The sequence below is a fragment of the Drosophila erecta genome, unplaced genomic scaffold (genome assembly GCF_003286155.1).
Source record: "Drosophila erecta strain 14021-0224.00,06,07 unplaced genomic scaffold, DereRS2 tig00000021-arrow-pilon, whole genome shotgun sequence".
Classification (NCBI taxonomy): Eukaryota; Metazoa; Arthropoda; class Insecta; order Diptera; family Drosophilidae; genus Drosophila; species Drosophila erecta.
The window spans coordinates 16,533,205-16,554,546 of NW_020825198.1; the positions used below are offsets into that span (position 1 = coordinate 16,533,205).

At 42.2% G+C, this 21,342-nt stretch overlaps 1 protein-coding gene across 1 annotated transcript in view; it reads left to right on the plus strand.

The window, feature by feature from the left end:
- Positions 1–21,342, plus strand: part of LOC6546194 (ecdysone-induced protein 74EF) — a 59,487-nt gene that overhangs the window by 7,228 nt on the left and 30,917 nt on the right. Inside the window, exons 2-5 of the mRNA XM_015158515.2 lie at positions 8,660–9,385; positions 13,350–13,977; positions 14,472–14,753; positions 14,958–15,468. Of these exons, the coding sequence (XP_015014001.1) occupies positions 13,891–13,977; positions 14,472–14,753; positions 14,958–15,468 (880 nt within the window). The 5' untranslated portion in view covers positions 8,660–9,385; positions 13,350–13,890. The remainder of the gene's footprint in view (positions 1–8,659; positions 9,386–13,349; positions 13,978–14,471; positions 14,754–14,957; positions 15,469–21,342) is intronic.

Here is a 21,342-nt window from a genome sequence, read left to right on the forward strand (position 1 = left end):
GCTTTGTTTTTGTTTTGTTGTTATTGTTGGGGCACAGTGCATTGACTACCGCAGAGAGCAAGGCACGTTACTCCACTCGGCACCACTCGGCACCACCCACCACCCCCTGTGGCCGTCCCGCACTCTGCGATGATGATAATGACGTTGCCAGCGGCTGAGTTTCTGCAACTGCAACAACGACACGATGATGATGATGATGACGATGGTTATCGAAGGTCTTTCACCCGAACTCGGTCATTGGCGTACATTTGTGTGCTGCTGCTGCTGCTTCTGCTGCTTCAGCTGCTGCTGCGGCTGCGACGTCGCTGCCACCGATGATGTTGCTGTTGTATCTGCTGCTGGGCTTCTGCTTTTGCTGCCGCCACCGCCGCCGCTGCAACTGCAGCTCTGCCTTACTGCCGCCGCTCGCAAATCCAGAGCTTTTCAAAGTGTACATGTCGCAATTTCTTAAGAAAGTTCAATTACCCCAAACAATCAGATTTACTGTCTGTTTTTTTGATGCATACACTCGCTGGCCGCACAGTGGGTGCTGTGCCGAATGTTGTGCTCCCTTTTTTGGTCCCTTTTAAGCAATTGGTTTATTTTGAAACTTAAGCATTAATTCACAAACTGGAAGGGGGTTAAACAATTTAGATTTTTGGAAAATAGGAACTCATAATTGATTGCAAAGGAATTTCTAACATTTCGAAAAACCATTCTATTTTAGATCACATTAACCAAAAAAAAGTTTAAGTAAAGTCAGAAGTCAGTAATTTTGTTTTGGGACTGTTTTCCAAAAGTCTAAATTTTAATCATGTTATTTAAGCTTAAACTGTGCTTCAACCCCTTTTCAAGTACTAATGCACTATCCCAGTTAACTTGTGCAAGTTTCGCGCATAATGCCCACTGTGCAGTCGCTTGGTTCATTCGCTTCTTTCGCTGCAGTTTCGTTGCTGCAGCCGCTGCTGCGCCTCTGCCGCAGTCGGCGTCGCTGGGTTGCAGTTTTCTAATGTTGCCTGGCATGTTGGGAATGGGCATGGTTGGGTTTTCAGCTTTCCAGCGTGAGGAGGAAGCGGAAGCGGGGAAGAAGCTGTTGTGTGTTGTTGGCTGGTTTTATGGTGCATCTTCAAATGTTTGGCTTGCACTCTCGCCCCGTCTCGCTCGCTCCTATAGCCGTCCCTTTCGCGTTTATTTGCGTCGCTGCATTCAATTTCAATGAGAAATGTTTTCTTCTCGTTTTCGTTTCTGTTATTTTTTTTTTTATTTTGTCTTTTTTTATTCTTCTGCATTCGGATTCGCTTTTGTTTTTTTGGTCATGCCAAGATATATACGAAAACGTTTTCCTCTCTTTTTTCGCCTATGAAATGCAGATCAGAATCGGATGCACTTTCCCTTCGGAAAGGATTGCAAGTTGGTATTATTCAAGTGCTAGAGCTGCTCTATAACATAATAACTAACTCTCTGAAAAACAAATAACAAAATCTATATACATATCTAATCCGTTTCCTATGCCTTAAACGACCTTTACTGAATTGAATTCTTAAATGTTAATGATTTGATATTGTTATGCAGTTTTTTGAGACGGCCCATTAGTATTAAAACGCTCTAAAATAAATTTATTCATTTTGGTTTGATAAATATAATACCATTTAAGCCTACCCACCACTTTCAATCGCTTGTTTAACCCATTCAAATTCATACTTTCATCTACGTTTAAAAATGTTTCGATATGTCTTTCCATTGAACTTTAACCTTCGATGGCCGAACCTTTTTGGACTTTTCAAATTTGCCAGCAAATTCGCCGCCTTCATCTCTTGAGGTAATCCATAATTTCCAAAAGAAAGACATTATTGCATTCGATCTGTGGCCACCCCGACCCCTCCGGCCTCCCCATCCCGATCCCCTTCCTCATCCTCCTCCAATCGGCAGTTGCAACTTTCAAACGAGTTTAGTACTTGCACCCAGCGAATGGCGATGGCCATTGCGATGCCTTTTGGCCGGGTCCAAAGGCATCTTGGCCAGGCTGGGCATCCTCGCTCGGGCCAAGGAATTTGACCGACACATTTACGCTGATGGTTTCGCTTCTTTTTCGGACTTCGATTTGGTTTATTCGGGCTTATCTTCTCCACGGGCAGCGCATTGCATTTTTCCATGTTGTGCATTTTTTTGACGTTTTCTTAAAATAATTTTTCATGTTTTTTGTATTTTGGTCTTTTTTCGGCAACGGCGACGAAATATTTTCAATGTCTCAGCGGCCAACTTTCGATGGCTTTGTGCTCGTATCTTATTTTTATTTATTTCGTTTTTCGCTATCAGTGACAAAACTTGCTACGACTGCATTCGCTGCACCTCTGCCGCCGCGCAGTCGGCGTCGCTGCCTGCGCCGGCAGTTTGTGCAGCGGCGAAATGCAAGTGGAACTGCATTTCTTAATTTTATTTCACTCGCTTATCGAATCGATCAAAATCAAATATGGATCATTCTATTTGTTTTTGATTTGCTTATTAACGAGAAGAAACATAAAAATTATATAAGCCTTTCCAAATATATAAAAATAAATAGTTGATGGAATAAATACTCGTACTTATTCATATTAATTAGTACTTAAACTGTCATCTTTGTGTTTTGCTCAGTTTTTCTAAAACGATTGTGCCTCAAAATGAGCAAATTTATTTGAATTAAGAAATAGCTGAGTCAGAAGCTTTTCCTAGTGTTTTAAAATCAAAAGTGAAATTCCCCATAAAAGTTACTCAATAAAACGAAATAATTCGCGGTGCGCTGCATTTCTTGTGGCAGCTTCACGGGTTCAGCGTGTTGTTGCCGCTCTTGATTTTTGCGTTATTTTTTGTTTTTTGGGTGCATTAAACGGCAAATTGTTTCGTGGGATCAACACAAAGTGCGTTGATCTCTCGGCTGAAAAAGTGAATGAATGCAAACGGTGACGTCGCGCCGCGACGCGACTGCGCTGCTGGCGTGGGCGTCGCTGCCTGGTTACGTTTGGCGGCGTGAAAATAGCTCGAATGTGACTAACAATTAATAAATTATTAATTGCGTTGAATCATGAGTTTATGCCGCGAGGGGGAGGGGCCTGCCATACTTTTTACTTTTTGGAGCAACTCCCGATCGCCATCCCACTCACTCTCGCACTCTTTCACTCACTCTCTCACTCGCTCATTTCACTCCACTCGATGCGAAAGCAAAAGCAAAACGTTCGCGTATTGCCCTCTCACTCCCCTATGCACTGGAAAGTATAAGAGGTACCGTTTCCCACCGGTTCCCCAAAATCATTTAAGTCCCCATAAATAAATTTCCACTAATTCTACACAAAATACACATATTCACACACATCTATACAGAGAATTTAATTTTTCCATTTAATTTTGAGGCTATACAATTCGTAAACGCGAATTCTTAACCACTTTCAAAACTAGCAATTGACTAACAATTAGCTTATCTACAGTTTGATATGGTTTGCAGTAGCTTGGAACTTCGATAATTTAACATATGATTGCGGGCACTTTCCTAAATTTGTTTCTCTGCATCTGCTGCCCTCTCGCTCGCTCCCACGCCCCATCTCGCTCGCACACACGCTCCATGCCGCTCTGGTCGTGTGAACTCTGCTTGTGACCGACGAGGCAATGTTGTTCGTTGACCTTTCCCAAGTGTTGTTGCCATGAAAGGAGTGTAAGTGAGTTGTGGGCGCTGCTGCCGCTGCCGCTGCCTTGGCCGGCGTCGCTGCCCGCTGCAGTTTACGCAGCAGCGCCTAGTTGTTGTTGCTGCGGCCCCGCTTTTGTTTCATATTTTGGCAAAAGTTTCCTTGGTCATTAAACTCTTTAATGCAACGACCTTCCAGTGCGATCGAATCGACAACGACGCGAATTTCAATTGAAGTCTGAAGCCTGAAAAGCTTTTTGGGTTTTTGTTTTGCTCCTCCACATTTTCGCTGAATTTCTTGTTTTATTTTTCTTCAGCTTTTTGCCTTTGCGTGAAGGAGTTTATTGTTATTGACAGAAGTGTAGTGGCGCTTTTGGCCAGGTTAGTGCCTTGAATCTGAGCAATGAACCTGCCGGCCGAGAGTGAAGGTTCCTCGTCGATTTTGGGGCTTTTGAACGCTCTACTGAGGTCAGGGATGGCTTAAAGCCCGAAGGATTTACTGTGCTCGTGTAAATGTACTGGAAAATTTGTGGCCACGGGCAAGGTTTTGGGTAGTTTTCAAGATTTTTGGACGTGCTCTACAGCTACAGATGATTTGTATTTTTGGGAACATACAATAAGTTATTTACAATTGTTTTGACCCAATTGCGAATGCCCAGTTCTGAAGTTATTATTTATTTCAAAATTTTTGCTTTTAAGGAATCAATTTACATTTATCTAACGTAATAGGTATATTCATACTGTGTATCTTTCAACATCGATAAATATTGTAATTCTTTAAGGTGCCCTTTTTAAGCTAGAATAAATATACATTTTTAAAGATATTGCAATTCCTAAAAAAACTGTCATAAAATTGAATAACCTTCAGTATTAAGTATTTTGAAAATTCTTAATATCTCGATCTTAATTGTCTGATAAAATCACTTATTAAAAACTCATTATATAAAAATACAAGCCCTTTTAAATGTAGTTTATTTTCACTTTTAGCATTATCTCGATTTTTGTGTTTGCCCGCCAGTCCGCAGTTCCCTGCCCTTTGCAGCCAGAAATTACCTCACAAATTGCAATATGTATGTTTCTTGTGAGTAATTTCGCACAATGAAAAGTAAAATTTGCGGCTGGAGTAGAGGCAAATACAGCAGCAATAACATAAACAACAAACTCTTTTGCGGTATTTGCACTTTTGCGTTAAACAATTTGAATGAATTAAGAGCGAGCAAAGCGATAAAGAGTTTCCAAAATGAAGAGCGAAAGATCGCTCGCAGAGAAAATGCAACTGCAACTGATCTCGCAGATTTGCAGCGTGTCCGTGTGTGTGTGTGTGTGTGAGTGCTTTACTGTAAATAAATTGTTGTTGCCGCATTTCGCATTGCATTTTGCCGGGCGCGCTTTATTTTTTCGCCTAACGCTCGCTGGTGTGTGTGTGAGAGAGAGCGAGAGAGGGAGAGAGAGAGAGAGAGTGTGTGTGTATTTGAGCTTGCAGTTGTGTGCGCGCAGCAGCGACTAACTTGTTTTTGTTGCCATCGCATTCGACTTTTTCAATGAGTCAATCCTTGAAATGTTGACTTCCTGATACGCATATGACTATTGAACAAGTTTGCTTTGTTAGATTTTTTTGAAGGTTGCGTATTTTATTCACAAACACACGCGCACACACACATGCACTTCGGTGGGGCACGTTGAAATAGACAAACCGACACACATTAATTTTCGTAGTAAGATATGCCTCTTGCTTTTGTTTCTTATTTTGGCTCTTGCGTTGCATTGCTTTCCGTTCTTCCACTTCACTATTTAAATGCACTTTCTGGGGCGTAGAATAAATATTTGGCACAAGCACAGAAAGCTATTGACTCATATTAACAGCCTAATTGGTTCAATTAAGTCATAGGAATATGTTATGAATTCGGACACTTGTCATTACATATAATTGTTACCTTTTTATATTTATTGTCTAACTTGGCTGAGGGGTACTTGAGAATTTGGTTCTGGCAATGGAAATGAAATGTAAAAACTAAAGTATAAAAAAAATTGAAAATGAAAATACAGTGTTATTAGTCGAATAAATATTGCAATCACTATTTATGGTTTACAACTTCTTATAATTATATTATGTCCAATAACCCAGGTGTTCTTTATGTAAAAACAACAACCTTTGAATACAATGTATAGTTTTCAACTATTTGTTGTGCATATAATGTATTTAATGCATTTTTCCTTTGTCTTGATAGTTTTACACCTATTCTACAGGAACGCAATAGCTTTCGAAACGAATTCTTGTGGATTTTCCACTGCATTTACAGCTCTGCAGTTTTCTCTAGTAGTTCTCTAGTTCTGTATAGGCCAGCATAGAACAATGGGATCAGTGAGTGGGACAAATGTATCAGACGACAGCTCTCGGGGACCTGACTCAACTTTTCTTTGCTGGCGCAGTCGCCATCCATATCCATCTCCATCTCCATTATCCATTATGCATAATGGCTGTGTCTCGTGTATCTGCCATTTCTTGATCGCACTTTTTATGGCGATGGCAGAATATTTTTTCCATTTAACATTTTTCTGCTGCTGTTGTGTACGCTTATTTTGTTAATTTAATTAGAATTCATTTTCTGTTGTTGGCTCTTTGCGGGCTAAATTTGTGTTTCTTCTTGCTTGCTAGCCGTCAAGAATTCGGGTATAGTTTGTATAATAGTGACCCAAGGTCTTTAGTTTCCCATGGTTAGCCTTATGCTTCGTGTTCTGGTGTAACAATGGAGCCATCAGAAGCAGCAGTTAACAGAAATACTCGTATAACGCATACGCCGCGTGCGCCAGTTGCGAATGAATTATGGTTCATAACGATAATGATGATAATAATTTGGTAATTGCTCTTGAGGGCAATACGGTCTAAAAGACAATGTGCAATCAGTTAACACGGCTTTATGAATTATTGTCTCAGTGGGCAGACAGGGCGTATGCGCAATATGCTTTTAAGGTGTTATTCTATGGGTCTTCTCGTGACTTTGATCCGTGGAAATTTCCTTTGGCTTCGTTACTAACTGAATCGAAGGTTGAGCTGTAAGCTTAATTGCTTTTTCCGAGTGATCAGTTACTAAAACATATTTTCTCACCCGCTTTTGTTGGTCTGCTTTCTAAGTTGCCCTGACCGATTGGGTAGATCTAGTTGCCCTCTTTTGGAAGGAGTAGTGTTTTCGTCCAATGCGAATTAGTCACACATAATGAGGTGTTGAGGTGTATTAACCAATGGAGTTCCTCTTCTCTCCACCTACGTGCACCGTTCGACTATGCCGAATTTAAACCTAAACGTACATGAAGAGCAGAGACTCGATTACTACAACATTCGTTACGCCCTTGGGCAAAGGGGGGTGCTACCTGTAAAGGCAACAACAAGCACCTTACAGCCAGTCGCCCATTCGTGCGGCATTAGCGACTGTCTACAAACTGTACAGAGTAGTCTACGGTCCGCAGTCTACCGTCTACCGTCTACTGTCTACCGTCTAGACCCCCAAAGTGACGACCTTAAACTTGAATCGGAATAGCAACAAAAACAGCAGAAACGGCAGCAAATGAAGAAGCAGCAGCAAGAAGGTCACCAGAAAACTAAAAAAACATACAACAGCAATAACAATAGCTAGTTGTGGTTACAACAGCAAACGAAAAGCACAAAACTAAGGTCAAAATTTGCCCACTTGCTAAATTGTTTCTCAAGCAATGACTAATGTAATGACTTAAATTAGTCCATTGATCAGGGAAAAAGTAGAAAAAAGTCCTGGGAAATTCCTAAATTAGTTATTCCTAATTCGAAACTGTGGAAAACTTTAAATGTATAAAATGATTGAACTAAAATTGTGTATAGGTCCTAAAAGGTTATAGCTTTGCAAAATGTAACTACAGGCCATATAATGCGACCTTGAGACTGTTACTAAATAACTAATTAAGCACGAAGCTAACGAAGTTAATGTTTTTACAATTTCAAGCTCGTCGCCAAAGCATAGAAAAACGTTAGCTTTTTTTATCAAATCGGAAGTGTCGCCAGTTAGTTGGCAAAAGGCAAAAACGCAAAAAAAGAAATACGACATATGTGTCTAAGTTTTGCGATACTGTTTTTCAGCTATCCGCAAGCGACAACTATAATAAAAATAAAAAAAAAAGCTGGCAAAAACAGCGATCTTGAGCGGAGTGTTAATAATATTTTGTTCAATGAAAAGCCGTGTGGTTGTTGCTAGTGTTTATAGTTTTGTTGTGGCTTTTAAGCACGACTCGCTCATGTTCTTCACGCACACACACAAGCGCGCCAGTCGACACGCATTGAGAGCTGCATACAAATTATACGGCCAGAAGCTTTTGTTTTCATATTATTTTATTCGTAGCCATGACAGTGTGAGAAGGTCACCACTCACACACACACATACACACACAGACGGCTAGAAACTTAACGCACACTACGACAATTGCAATGCAAAAAGCTAATCACACACACATGTCTACGCAGTAAATAGAAATGCCACCTGTCTCTATCGCTCTGTGCAGCTATCCCTGTCCCGCATTCTCTGCAACTAACGCATTTTGCATAGCTCTACTATAGCTATAGACTATATCGCAAAAGCTCCTCCATAATTTGCAGGCCCCAAGAGCTTTCATGTTTTTTTTCAAGTGCTATTCGAATTCTATGCAGAAATGGGCGTTCGGAAGTGTACGGGGTGTTCCAGAAAGTGTACATTTTAGATTACTATCCATTATTAAATAAATAAAATGGTATTTTGCATGTGTTCCCCAATTGGATTTGAAGAAAATACAATAGTAAGGTGCCAACAAAGCGGGCGGTTAAATTTACGATCTGCGGCGAAAATAGTTATTGGGAACAGACGCAGCAGATTATCTTGGCCTCTGCCTTCGAGACAGTCGTCAACCGGTTTGTCAATGTCTCGCGCGTTTTTTAAACAATTCAAACTTATGCAGCGAATTTGTGTTTATTTCATATTTATTGATTGGCTTCTGGCCGTGTGGTTTCTTCTTCGATTCTACTTGCAGAGGCCGCACAGCAAGCCGACATAGGGCGACATTGCGACACTGGGAGACTGGGGCAATCGGAAATTGGGAGCCACTTCCACGGTATCCACTTGTCCTCGGGACACCGCCCACCGACGCCCGCCGACGCCCACCGCCGCCCGCCGCCCGCCCCCAAATGCCCCAGCGCACCTTCAAACACCATAAATGCGTGCCAAAAGCAGCAAACTGGGAACTAATGCAAATTTGGTCAATGCCATCGATATCGATGCTAATGGCAATAAAACTCTATACATCTATCGCATTCGCTGTAAGATAAAATCGGCTAGTTTGGTGAACTGTGAGACTGCTTCCCCCGAACTCCTCCATTTACCTGTGACAAGTGCGGCGGACAAAAGCCCAATTAAAAATTGATTTAACTAAATAAAATGCGCCCGAGTGCGCGGCCAACAAAATACAACAACATCGCGTGGCACGTCGGTCAATGTGCAACAAGTGAAGCAACGCAGAAATGCAGAGAACAACTTTTTGATAACTTTACACTGCCTTACGGTTAGCATTAACCATAATATTAACTTACAAATTACGCGTAGTTCAATATACAAGCTATACGACAAGCAAAAACAATCAAAATTTATATATTTACACCAACGAAACCTTTACAAGCCTTTACAAAGTGAAAAGCAAGCAACATTCAGCATTCAGCAAAGTCGAGGATCGTCAGCGAGCAGCGACAAGGAAAAGCGAAAGGTGAGAATGGATGGCTCCAAATACTATATGTTTCTAAAGCATATAGCATATGTATATAGTATACAAAGCATATATGTTATAAAGCATGCGTTCTCGTAAATCACTTCCGTCGAAAGGCGGCTGGATCTTATTTCGATAAAAGTAACCATTTTCACCATTTTCTTTTTTGATTATCGTAGTATCCCCGCTTTAATGGCATCAACTCAAGTTAGGACCCATTCAAGTATAGGCAGTATTTATAATCTTGAATTACCTGGCAAGATATTGGGAGTTCCTTTTTTTTTGACCGGCGAAGATCCGATGCTTTTGGCCATTCTGAGCCAGGTGTTTACCACATACCCTTTAGAATGACCTCTTTCAGTCAGCTGGGAGGGTTTGCTAAGGAAAATTGTTCTCAAAACATTATACAATTTTATTAATATAATAATGAAGTACTAACTTCCTTTACAGACAGCTATTCCAAGCCCGTCATAGTTTTACCCCTGCATTGCCCGCTTAGCTCGAAACTTTGGAAAATATTTGGTCACTGCTTTTGCTGCTTGATCACTGCCAGATTTTTCCCACCAACTCTCATGTGATTTGTTACGTGACATGAAAAAGTACTTCAAAAATCCTAGCTTTGAAATGGCATTTTCCTCCGATTTCCCAGCTGATCTCGTGGTTTTTTGCTACTACATAACTGAAACGTTTGTCCGTCTGCCGTGGCTAGTATCTTCAAATTATTGGGCAGTTAGTTGGTAAGACTCAATTAGGAATTAATAAACTCGTCGGCGAGCTTCCTCAAATCCCCAAATTTGGACCAGAGTTTGGGTTACTGCTGTTACATCTAAAGAGAAACATACGTAAAGACATTTAAAGATCAGAAAATATGTACAGATATTATTAATTACTTTCTAATTACATTTCCAATCGGACTGGCAACTCGCCGCATTGGGATACTAAGATTTTAGTAGATTATTTGTAATATTTTATTTGTATAAGATTATTTGTAGCTCCTAGTAGCTTCGCAGCCCAAATTCCAGTCTGGATTGGCGATGCATTGGCTGCTCGGTCGCCTTAAGGTCACCACTCCCAGGGAAAACTGGAAAGCTTTCAACTTTCGCGAAAGAACCTTATTGTGGAGAGCACTCGATCAGCCGGCGACTGGGGATTGGGGCCACTGGGGAGCAGTGGGTACCGCTTACTGCTCACTGCTCACTGCTCACTGGCCGCTGATCAGTCGGCGCACCCAAATCGGGAATTCTCATTGCCAGCTAGTCGCCGGGCGAACCAGGAAGTGAATGCGGGCTGCACAGTGTAGATTCTCGGCTAAGTACACATGCCAGCCAGTTTTCTATGCAATCTGCGCTGCCGATTGGCGCGCTAATCAGAGATTGCGTATACGCACTGTGGCACTGTGATTACTGCCATGCTGCAGATTATTGAAGAGCCATGGAGAAGTGCGAGGGGCAGCCCAACCGATATTTTGCATAAATGTTGAGCAGGCCGGGCCAAATGTCTAATTAAGATTGAGCCCGCGGGGCATGGCGAACAGTAAACGGCAAATGGTAAATGGTAAACTTGGCGCCAGCTGAAGCTGAAGCTGAAAATGAAGCTGAAGCTGGAGGTTTTCCATTGGCTTTTCCTTTCGCGCTTCTCATTTGTTGTTGTCGGCCAGCTCTTTCGAGTTTTCTTTCGCTTTTTCTTTTCGCCCGAACTTGCAGTTTGGCTGGAAAGTGAAATAGTTGCAGCCGCTTGAGTCGCTCGTATTGAATAATGAAAAACGAGTTTTCCGCCGCGCATGCGCATCATAATGGCAATACCAACAGCAACAACAACAGCTAAGCCGTGGAAAACCCGAACAGGCCGAAAGAAAAGTGGCGATAGGCAGCGAGAAATAGAGAAAGAGTGAAAGAGAGAAGGAGTGAAGGAGAAATGAGACGCGGGTGCCAGGCAGCGCAATGCTGTAATGTCTGTGCTGCAAGTTGCTTGTGCTGCACTGCGGCAATTGCTGTTGCTGCCGTTTATATTGCTTTCAGTGCTGCAGCTGCATGTTGCATGTGCTTGCTGCTCGTGTGCAACACACAAAGTTGCTAATGTTTATGTTCCTTCGACTTCTAATGCTGATACCTACATGATGTATTACTTCTTCAAAGATGTTGAATGCTCTCTTTTCTTGTCTGATATTTTATAACAAATGTAGAGTTATTGAAGTTTATTAGAGATTTGGGTCCTTGCTTCCCTAAATATTTAGTAATTTCTATCGTTACTACTCCTTATTGAATTAGATTTCAGTTGGAATAGACTAAGGATTTCTTTGTTTAAGTTGATATAAATAATAATGTTATTCTTCCTTCGCTGACTTGCTTTTAACGCTGATATTTATCAGCTGAGATAAGACCAAAGATCTGTTTTTGTTATTGATAATAATGGTTACCTCATTTGTTCCCATTTTTACGTTTTATCTAGTCATCTAATTTGTAACTGCCATGAAATTAGTATGAAGTTATACCTACTCGTATTTATGTATGTATTTATATATTTTGAATGGAATTCTGCATGATAGATATAAAATTAAATAATGATTATTAGCAGCAATCAAGTGTTGTATTAATAAGCTTTATAGTTAATTATTTTGTGGACTACACTTTCGTTTTCAGGTCTTCATTTAAATTTAAATATATATTTTTATAAAATCAGTGGCTTTAAAATGAAAAGCCGATGCTGCGCCTTGTGTGGAGTTTTAAAAAATAAGGTTGCACGTTGATTGTTACTTTTGAGTATAGCAGATGTTGTTTTTTATACAGTCTCCTATTTTATAATATGTTTTCTTTTCATCTAACGCTTGCACCTAAAGCTGCAGATGTTGTTGCTGTTTTCTGTTGTTGTTGCTGGTGGCGAGTGCTTTCAAGTTTGCTGCAGTTTGATTTTTTCCTATGCGCATTTTTCTCTTCGTATTCCGCCTCGTTTGCTTCGTAGTTCAATGTTAACGAACTTTTTGCGCCGTGAATGCAGATTGTTGTTGCAGTTGCAGTTGCAGTTGGTGTTGCTGTTGTTTTTGGACTTTCACTTGCAATGAATTTGGCGAGTGCAAAACTTGTTGTTGCTGCGCCGTGTTGATGTGTTGTTGTGTTGTTGTTGCCGCAGTTCAGTAACATGTTATGTAAAAAGCGTTTTTCCAGCTTTGCTTCTATTTTCGTTTTTCCCCTGCTTATTTGCACACTTTTTTTGTGATTATTTGTATGCAGTTTTCAGTTTTAGCTTGCCACAAAATTTGTGCTGCTGCACGTCTCTCCCCGCCGCGGATGCAACTTGCCCCGATCGCCGAGTTTCCTTTCCGCTCTTGCTTTTATGTTGTAATTCGCAATTTCTAATGTTATTGAACTTTAAAGACAACACACAATCGCAAAACCAAAAAAACTCGAACCGCGCGGAGAAAAACTTTGATTCAGAGGAAAATTAGTTATAACCGGAAGCCGCAAGGCAAAAATTGAAACAATGCAACGAGACTACTTTCTACATTTTCATCCTCTTCTCGCCAGCGGATCGGATCGGATCGGATCGGCTATGTATAAATGTAAATATTTTAATGGCTGCCCAATGATGCGGCATTGTTGCAATGCAGATGCAAATTCAGATGGGCCGGAATTTCCACGGGAAAGCACGTTGAATGTTGCCTGTACAATTAAAAAGCCTTGATTTTAGATAACGTGGTGCGAAATCAAAAGGAAGGGTGTTGAGCACTTGGAAAATATATTGTGCATAATTGATGCTAGAAACAATTCACTGAGCTCTCTATAATATAATATACATATTATACATTTTACTCAATGAATAAGCAAGGATTTCGATTTTAGCTCTATATGTTAAGTTTTTATTTATAAATTACATGCATTAATCTTAATACTTAGCATAATACTTATGCTATTTAAGACTTTCTAAAGCACTTATGTTGTTACTTATTGGACTTTTTCTTCCATTTCAGACTCCAAAACCAAGCCAAAATAAAATTATAACTAAAAATATATATATACAAGAGGATTTTGAAATCTTTACACTGTTAAGTGCGTCGAGGAACTAACAACTTATACACATCCACAAGGAACCTTTTGTCTTCACTTTTCGTGCGATCTAATATCCAGAAGCAACCAAGACGAAAGCGAAGCCAACTCCATACAAATTTTGAAGAACCAAACCAAAACCGTCTTAAATAAAGTGCCTAAAACAACAATATCACGCAAATCTTATGAGCGAATTGTAAAGCGAACGGAGATCCAAATTTTATACCAAGTGTGATAGGTATAGAACTCGAGATATTGCAAGTTCGATTGGAGCGAAAGCAACCGCTAGTGGCCACTAGATACTAGATACTTTTATACCCTTTCCTGGTTTGAGACGCGAGGAGTACCCTGGACCTGGGTGGCATCAAGATTGAGCAGAACTTTCGCGACTGGCAGGGGTACTCAGGAAACGGCTGCACGCTGGCAGTGAACAGTATTTGCAGTGCAGGCTTTGCCCTATCAGCGATGCCCTTTATCGACGATGCACTGCTCTGGTGTCCGGATAACGATGGTCGTCTTGTTGGAGGTCTAGACTTGGGAACATGCATAGCCGTAAGTACGAGGACACCTGCTGCCCGTGGAGCCTTTGGAACCCTAAAGGGTTGCCAATAACTCTAGATAGTTAGAAAGATATCTTACGAAGCTAATTGGAGATATTGCAACAGGGATAGGCGATAGAGTTAGAAAGATATCTATGAAGTTAATTGGAGATATTTCAACACCTTTAAATTCAATCACTCTCAATGATCTTCACGTAGTATGTAATGCCAAATAAATCAGCATTAGGACTCGTGACAAGAAGGGTATCCAGGATTTGAATGATGGTGGCATTGTTGCATACTTTTAGATTACACAATTTTACCTTTACTTTCGCTACCAGGATTGATTTTATTCAGTTGAAGTTCAGGTATTCTTGTCCCAACAGTTTTTTCACAGCTGTTTTACCCGCTATAAGCAATTATTTTGAAAACTTATATTTCTATTACTAGCTTTGGCCGAGCTTTCCCACCAGTATTTATAATAATTTGTTGTAATTTAATTGCCAGGATGATTCTACGGCCAACGGAACGGAAAACCTGAGCCCCTCGATCCAGTCAGCTGGCAATCCAAGCAATCCGCAGCAGAGCGTCGGAGGCGAAGTCCTGGGATCCGTGGAGTCCGCCGGAAACGAACTGAATGGAGCGGCGGCCCGCAACGTGAACGTGGTGGTGGAACCGCTCTGCGGCGGCGACTCCTCCGACGAGCTGTTCCGCAGCTTCTCCGAGAGCAACTTCGAGATCGAGAGCCTGCTGTCCGATTTGGCCACCGTCGAGGTGAAAGTCGAAAATGTACATCCGCCAAGAACAGAGAAGTTTTAAAACTATCATAATGCATACACATCTACATATCCATTTAACTGCATACTTAGACCTACAGCTTCTATATGGATTTTTCATCATTGTTTTGTTTTTCCTCCCCTGTCTTCCGCTCATCGCACCCGCCCTCCGCTGAAACAACGCCTGCTCCTCCCGCTGCAACCAACTGTTTCCCAGGAGGAGAACAACAACAATGTCATCACCGACGATGACTTCGCCAGCGTGGCCGCCGCCGTGGTGGCCAACGATGATCTGCTAGCCAAAGAGAATGCCCAGCTGAGTGCCCAGGGTCTCGTCGATTCGGTGGCCGCCAGTCTGGCCGATGCCGGCGATGCCGCTGGTCAGCAGGCGCTCCTGGCCTTCGGCTCCTCCAGCTCGGCGGCCTCGGCCATTGCAGCCGCAGCTGCTGCTCTCTGTGGCGATTTGATCAACAACAACAACAACAACAGCAGCAGCAGCAACAGCAACAATCATGGCAGTGGCAACCACGGCGGCGGAGGAGGAGGAGCTGGCTCCGGCGGCGGAGTAGCCGGCGACTGTGCCACCAAGCTGGAGTACGCCCTCATGGGCGGACAGCCGCTGGCGGAGGAGCCGCGCTTCGTGACCAGCGCCGCCGCCAATCCCCTGCTCGTCGAGAAGCTCATGTCCAAGTGCCTCAACATCGAGAAGCGGATGGACAAACTCAGCGGTAAGTCGACAATTTGCCTATTACCTTCTTGCACAGCTAAGCATAAACAAAATATAAAATCTTTTTCACGTCGGCCCAATTGAAATCAAAATAGTTAATTTAATATTGTAATTGCCTCAGATAAGATTTCTGTAGATAAAATGTAAGTCAGATTTTGTCAAATCAATCTTTCAAATTTGGTGCTCATGCCAGCGCTGCCACCTTTACGAACATTCGTAGTGATGCCACTACGTATATCTACGTTGTTTTTACATGAGCAATTTACAACTCTATCTGAAGCGGTGGCGCCATCTAGAGTTGGTGCGCTGTAGCTATTTATTAATCCATAATGTAAATATACATGTAACGTACGTGTATTTGACAAGCATCTACACGAAGCTAAATGAGAGCAATACAGTTTTAGAGGAACTGTCCACAGTTTAGGTTGCTTCAAAGCTCAAGCATTTTGTGTGCTCGCTAAAAAGCTTTTAAAGCTTTTGTCTGCAAGAATTCAAAATAGGTTTTTTAAGAATTCTACTTTTGCAAATTAATAAGAAAAGGAAGTGTTTAATATAATAATACAGGCAACGAAATTTCCAATGCATGAGCTTATACGTGAGATAAAAGGAAAATGGGAAGCATTTTCAAACTTTGCATAGAATTCAACGATTTAAATCCACGACTAAAACTTTAAAGGTTGGCAATACGTGGAATTAGTCTTTGAAAGGGAGTAATTATGAAAATATGTACATATTTCAACTAATTGAATTCCCCATCTGGCCGGGGGATAATTTGTATTAAAACTCGTCCTCCAAACACCGAAACTGTCAGCGAAACAACTGCCCGAAATAAATAAAAAGGCCAGTAACTTGTTTATTAAACCCCGACAGGATGTCCTCCTCGCATTGCGCCGCCCAACGGCCCCCTAAGCAGTCAACCACCTAGCGACTGAGCCACCGAGCCACCGAGCCACTCAACCACTCAAAGTCGCAGACTAAAATATAAATGTCGACGCTCGGGTTGTTGTCTCGTCGTTGTCGACGTCGTCGTACCGCCTAAAAAACAGGCTGTAGGTGTAGGGAGCATGCCCCCCGCTGAGTGGTAGGGATTTCTCCAGGGAATGGGATTTCCAGGAGGCAGACAAATAACCGTCTATTGACACGAATGGCAGACGGAGCCCCCGGTACTGGGAAGCGTCTGAATGCCACACCACCACCCACAGTCCTTGGTGGCCGCCGCCCTTTTCTGCTGCTGCGGGCACCTACTTCCTTTTCTTGGCAAAAAGGGAAAACAACAAAATGGAGAACGAACAAGAAGAGCGAGAATATAAAACCCAGACAGGACCCAGCGAGGAGTAGAGGCGGCCTGCTCCTTTTTCGCTGCTCGTTTTTGTTTTCAAAAGTTTCCGAATGCGGCGAAGCCAAGTCAGACAGTCGGGTCAATAAATTTTGCGTGTGGAAATTGTGCGCTCAAGGTCAAAAGGATATTCGCCTCGCATCGCCTCGCCGCGTCTGTGTGTGTGTGGGTGCGTGTGTGTGGTTGTGTGGGTGGCGGCTAGGTGGCTTGTAGGAAATGTTCGCCGTATATGTGTGCATGTATTTAGGCTGCCGTCTGCCTAACTGCGCGCTTGTATTGGTATTTCGGGCCGCAGACAAAATGACTGCCCACACTCCTTTCCGTTTGTCGGCCATTTTGCTGTGCGTGATAAAGTGTGCGGGTGTGCGAGTGTGCGTGGGTGTAGGTGTGTGCGTGCGGCAGACAAAGAGCCGACTGCGTGGGTGTGGGCTTTGGGTTTTGGGTTCGAATCGGGCTTTCCGGCAACCTTGAACTTGAACAATTTGGTTGAAGTTCAGGCTGTAAGCGAGGCGCAAAATTTTGGCTCCAGCCACCCACTTTTTCCATGCACAGAGCGAAAAAGGTGATTCAAGTTCTTCATTTACTGATATAAAGTATTTATTATGGTTAAAGTTTTCCCCGAAGTCGTGGAACATTCGTCGTGGCATATTTTTATATTTTATTTATAAAATTGGAAAAAACGAAATAATAAATTTGTGAAGTAATTATAATGAAGTAATACGAGTGGATGTATGCGAGCAGTCAGAACTTGCAGTTCAAAAGGATTTTAGCTTGCAAATATTTTATTGCATACTTTGAGGCTCAACGATATTTGAAGCTCATTTAGGATTTGAAAATATTTAATAAGGTTTTTAAAACAACAGTATTACTTCAGAACAGAAGATTAGAATTTCTAGCACTGTCTTAAATGTTGTCTGTCTTGTTGCTTTTTAGAGACTGAAATAAATATCCTTTTTGTAATTCTTCAGTAATATGCAAGAAAGATGAGCGATTGCTGCCATATTTTTCTTCGACTGAGTTCGAATTTTTAGCTCGCCCATCAGAAGGACGAGAAGGTCCTGCCGCTGTCCTTTTTTTTGGTGGATGCCCCGACTGGGTTCAAGCGCCGCACGGCCCAAGCATTGAACTCACGATTTCAAGGATACACCAACGCCCGACTCGGATTCAGATACAGATACAGAGGCAGAGGCAGATTCTGAGTCGGATTGGAACTCGGATCCGCAACCCAGGCAGTGGCAGTCATTGAAATGCTGCTCGAGCCGTTGACATTGCGAGCGGTCGTCAACGCTACCGACGCGTCGTAGACGGGCTAAGATTGTTCACTTTGCAGCGAGTTCAGCGTCGGTCCAAGGTTCTTTTGCGGCGGCCACAGCCGCAGCCCCCTGCCCCCTGCCCGCTACCCCCAAAAAATCCCCATCCCATGCCCCTGCAGCCATCTCTTGGGCCTCTCTTTGAGTCAGACTTTGCGACTCGCTATTAATGTCAAGGGGTTCCACACGACCAAGCCGCCGTTTCTGTTCTTTTTGTTGGCATTAGATTTGAAAAGTGCGTTAGTTTCTGCGTTAGCCCGCTCACTCGAGGGATGGGTGTTGTGGGAAAATCGCTGGCTGCGATCTATTCAATTGACGGCATGATTGGTGGCCAAGAATTGTATTTGATTGGTGATAATTTCAGCAATTCACTTGCAAGTGCCCAGTTAGCATGTTTCGATTGTTAGCCACAATTAGAGATAATTGTTAGTTTTGATGTCGGGATTAAATAATAAACGCGGGTGTTCATTTTTCATCATTTGGCACTATTCAGTTGGAAATTATGCTTCGTGAGATCTGGTTAACCATTTAGGCTCGTCCCCATATTAATGGAAGTGAAAATGCACTTCTTGTTCAGCACACAGTAATTGTATGTTTCGGAATTTAAACAGAGTTTTTAAGCTTCCCTATAGCGACTAATTTGGCTTCTATTCATGTATTGCAAACTAAACAAATTGCAATGCAAACTCTTGAATTACTTACTGCTCATCAATTTTGTTTATGCATTTCATGGAGCCATACATCATATTCAACTTAATTTTACATTTCACTTGCTATGCAGTTTCCCAGCCCAACGTTTCACTTTCGTTGCATTGCCATTGCAATTGCAATTACCATTTCAGTTGCAGTTGCAGTTGCAGATTCAGTTTCACTTTCGGCCAGATTCGCCATCCCTGGCAGCACTTAGCCAGATTATTTATTTGATTACTCCGGCTGACATTTTCCGTTCTACGACTGCGAGTGCCAGTACTTGTATGTATCGTTTTAGCCACCGCTCATGGCCCATGGCTCATGGCTCATGGCTAAAGCTCGGTGCACGCATTTCTTGGCTGCCTTTCGGCTTTGGATTTGGATTGCCAATTTGAATTTGAATTTCAAATCATGCTGCTGCTGCGTTGCCGCTTGTTTTTTGTTTTTTTCTTTACTTGTATTTCGTCGCTTTTCAAATGTGCGTTGTTATAACCAAATCAGGATTTCTGCGTGCCCCGGCCAGCAAAGCGTCTAACAACAATTACAGCGACGCAAGCACCAACCACGGCAACAACAATTGCAGCAGCAACACAACTGCAGCAACAGCAACAGCAACAGCAACAACTAACGATGTCAGGGGCGTTCATTTGTCCATTGCCAGCCAGCAAACGAACTGAACCGAACCGAACGGGCCGAGCACGTCACTGTCACCAGCGACAACCCCCCACTTGCACCCCACTTGCCACTTGGCCACCCCCAAGAGCCCCCCCTCTCGCCCCCCAATTTGAGTGCCAAACGTTGCAGTTGCCACTGCAAAATGCACTTTGCAATTTTGTTGATTGCTTTGCCATTTGTTGTTACTGTTGCTGTTGTGTTTCCTCATCTCTGGGGTACTTCAGCTATGCGCTCAAGTTTGTCACGCGCTGATCCTGGAAACTAATTTAGGTAGATGCCTTGCTCCAGCTTATCAAAGCTTATCTATTATAATTACTAATTTTAAAGAAATATTATTGTATTTAGCATGCATTTTGAGATGCATTGCCTTGCGCACATAGAGATTTAACGTCCAGAAGAGCATAATACTTTTTGCTAGTTATATAGGTAAGTTGCAGGTTATAAATAACTTTCCATTAGATGATATTCTTAGAAAGTTTCGCAATTTGCATACCTACGATAGCTAGTCTTGCTTTGTTATTTATACATCGCATTCTATTATTATGATGTTAGGAAGCTCAGCGAATTAAAAGCATTTCGGGCGAGAGTATGTATCTGTCGGCTTGACAGAGCTGACTTCCTTCTGGTTACTGTTGTGTTTTCCCATTTTTGTTTTATTTCTTAAATATGTATATTTGTTTTGCGACTTATCTAAATGCGCTGTTGCTGCTGCTGCTGCTGCTGCTGCTGTTGCTGCGGTACGCATTGCAGGTTGACCGGCGAGTTCAAGTTTTAACGGATATCGCCTGGCTGTGGCTGTTAGCCGCTGCTAATGTCGTTGTCGTTGTCGTTGTTGCTGCCGTGTTCTCGTTTTTTGGCAGGAGCCTCGCCTTAGCCTCGTTATATAAGCGGCATTATGGCTCCGCGCTCTTTTGTGCCGCCAATGAAGTCATTGCGAGCGCCATTTTGTGCAGTGCAGATTGATTAATGGTCCAGTGGCACTTTTGAGCTCACAGATGGAAAAGCTTAATTACTTTTTGGGACGCTCTCAAATGCTTCAAGATAAATCCAAACAGACACTTTTGGCTTATTCTTAAATATAATATGTTTAGTGCTCAAAACTATGTTCTAACAATTCTAAGATATACATGTGCAGCTTAAGTTATATTAATTTGAAGTCGTCACTCCATCGTTCCATTTATATTTTTGGCTTATTTCTGAGTTCTTACTTAAAGATGTTATCTCAGTTCATCCGTTCATTGTGCCAAAGCAATCGGGAAGGCATTCATTCACAGGACTTGCCTCTGCGGCGTTGCATACATAAGCGCCCCCATTACATATTAATCAGATTCAATATAAACCTACAAGCACACACACAACGCACTTGTGCCCCATTTCCCCCCTCGCTGTCCTAATTGCACTGTAACCCATTAACACAGCGGCAACATGCAACCAGTTCGGCATCCCCATTGTCTGTTTTTGTGTTTCTGGGACCCATAGAAAGGGGGCCGGCTACAAATTTTCACCTTCACCTCATCAGCCACAAAAACAACGGCAGCCGCATCGGAAAAGCGCGAGCGAAGAGCGGGGAAAACAATAATGCAATGGGACAGAGATGGGGATTGAGATACATATGTTTGCATTTTCCCTGCGATTTATGCTCTGCGAATGCCGACAGGGAAAACACACAAAATGTTCCCGTATTGAACTGGAAAATTTCAATCTATATGATATGATACGTACCAAATAACATAGAGAACATTATTTATACAGAAAAGATCTTGTTATAAGTAACTTGTGCATAAATGTATGGCTTTCTTTCTTTGCTTCTCCAATATGTAGTTACGAATTGAAAGTAGTTACGATTGGATCAAAAAACAGTAAT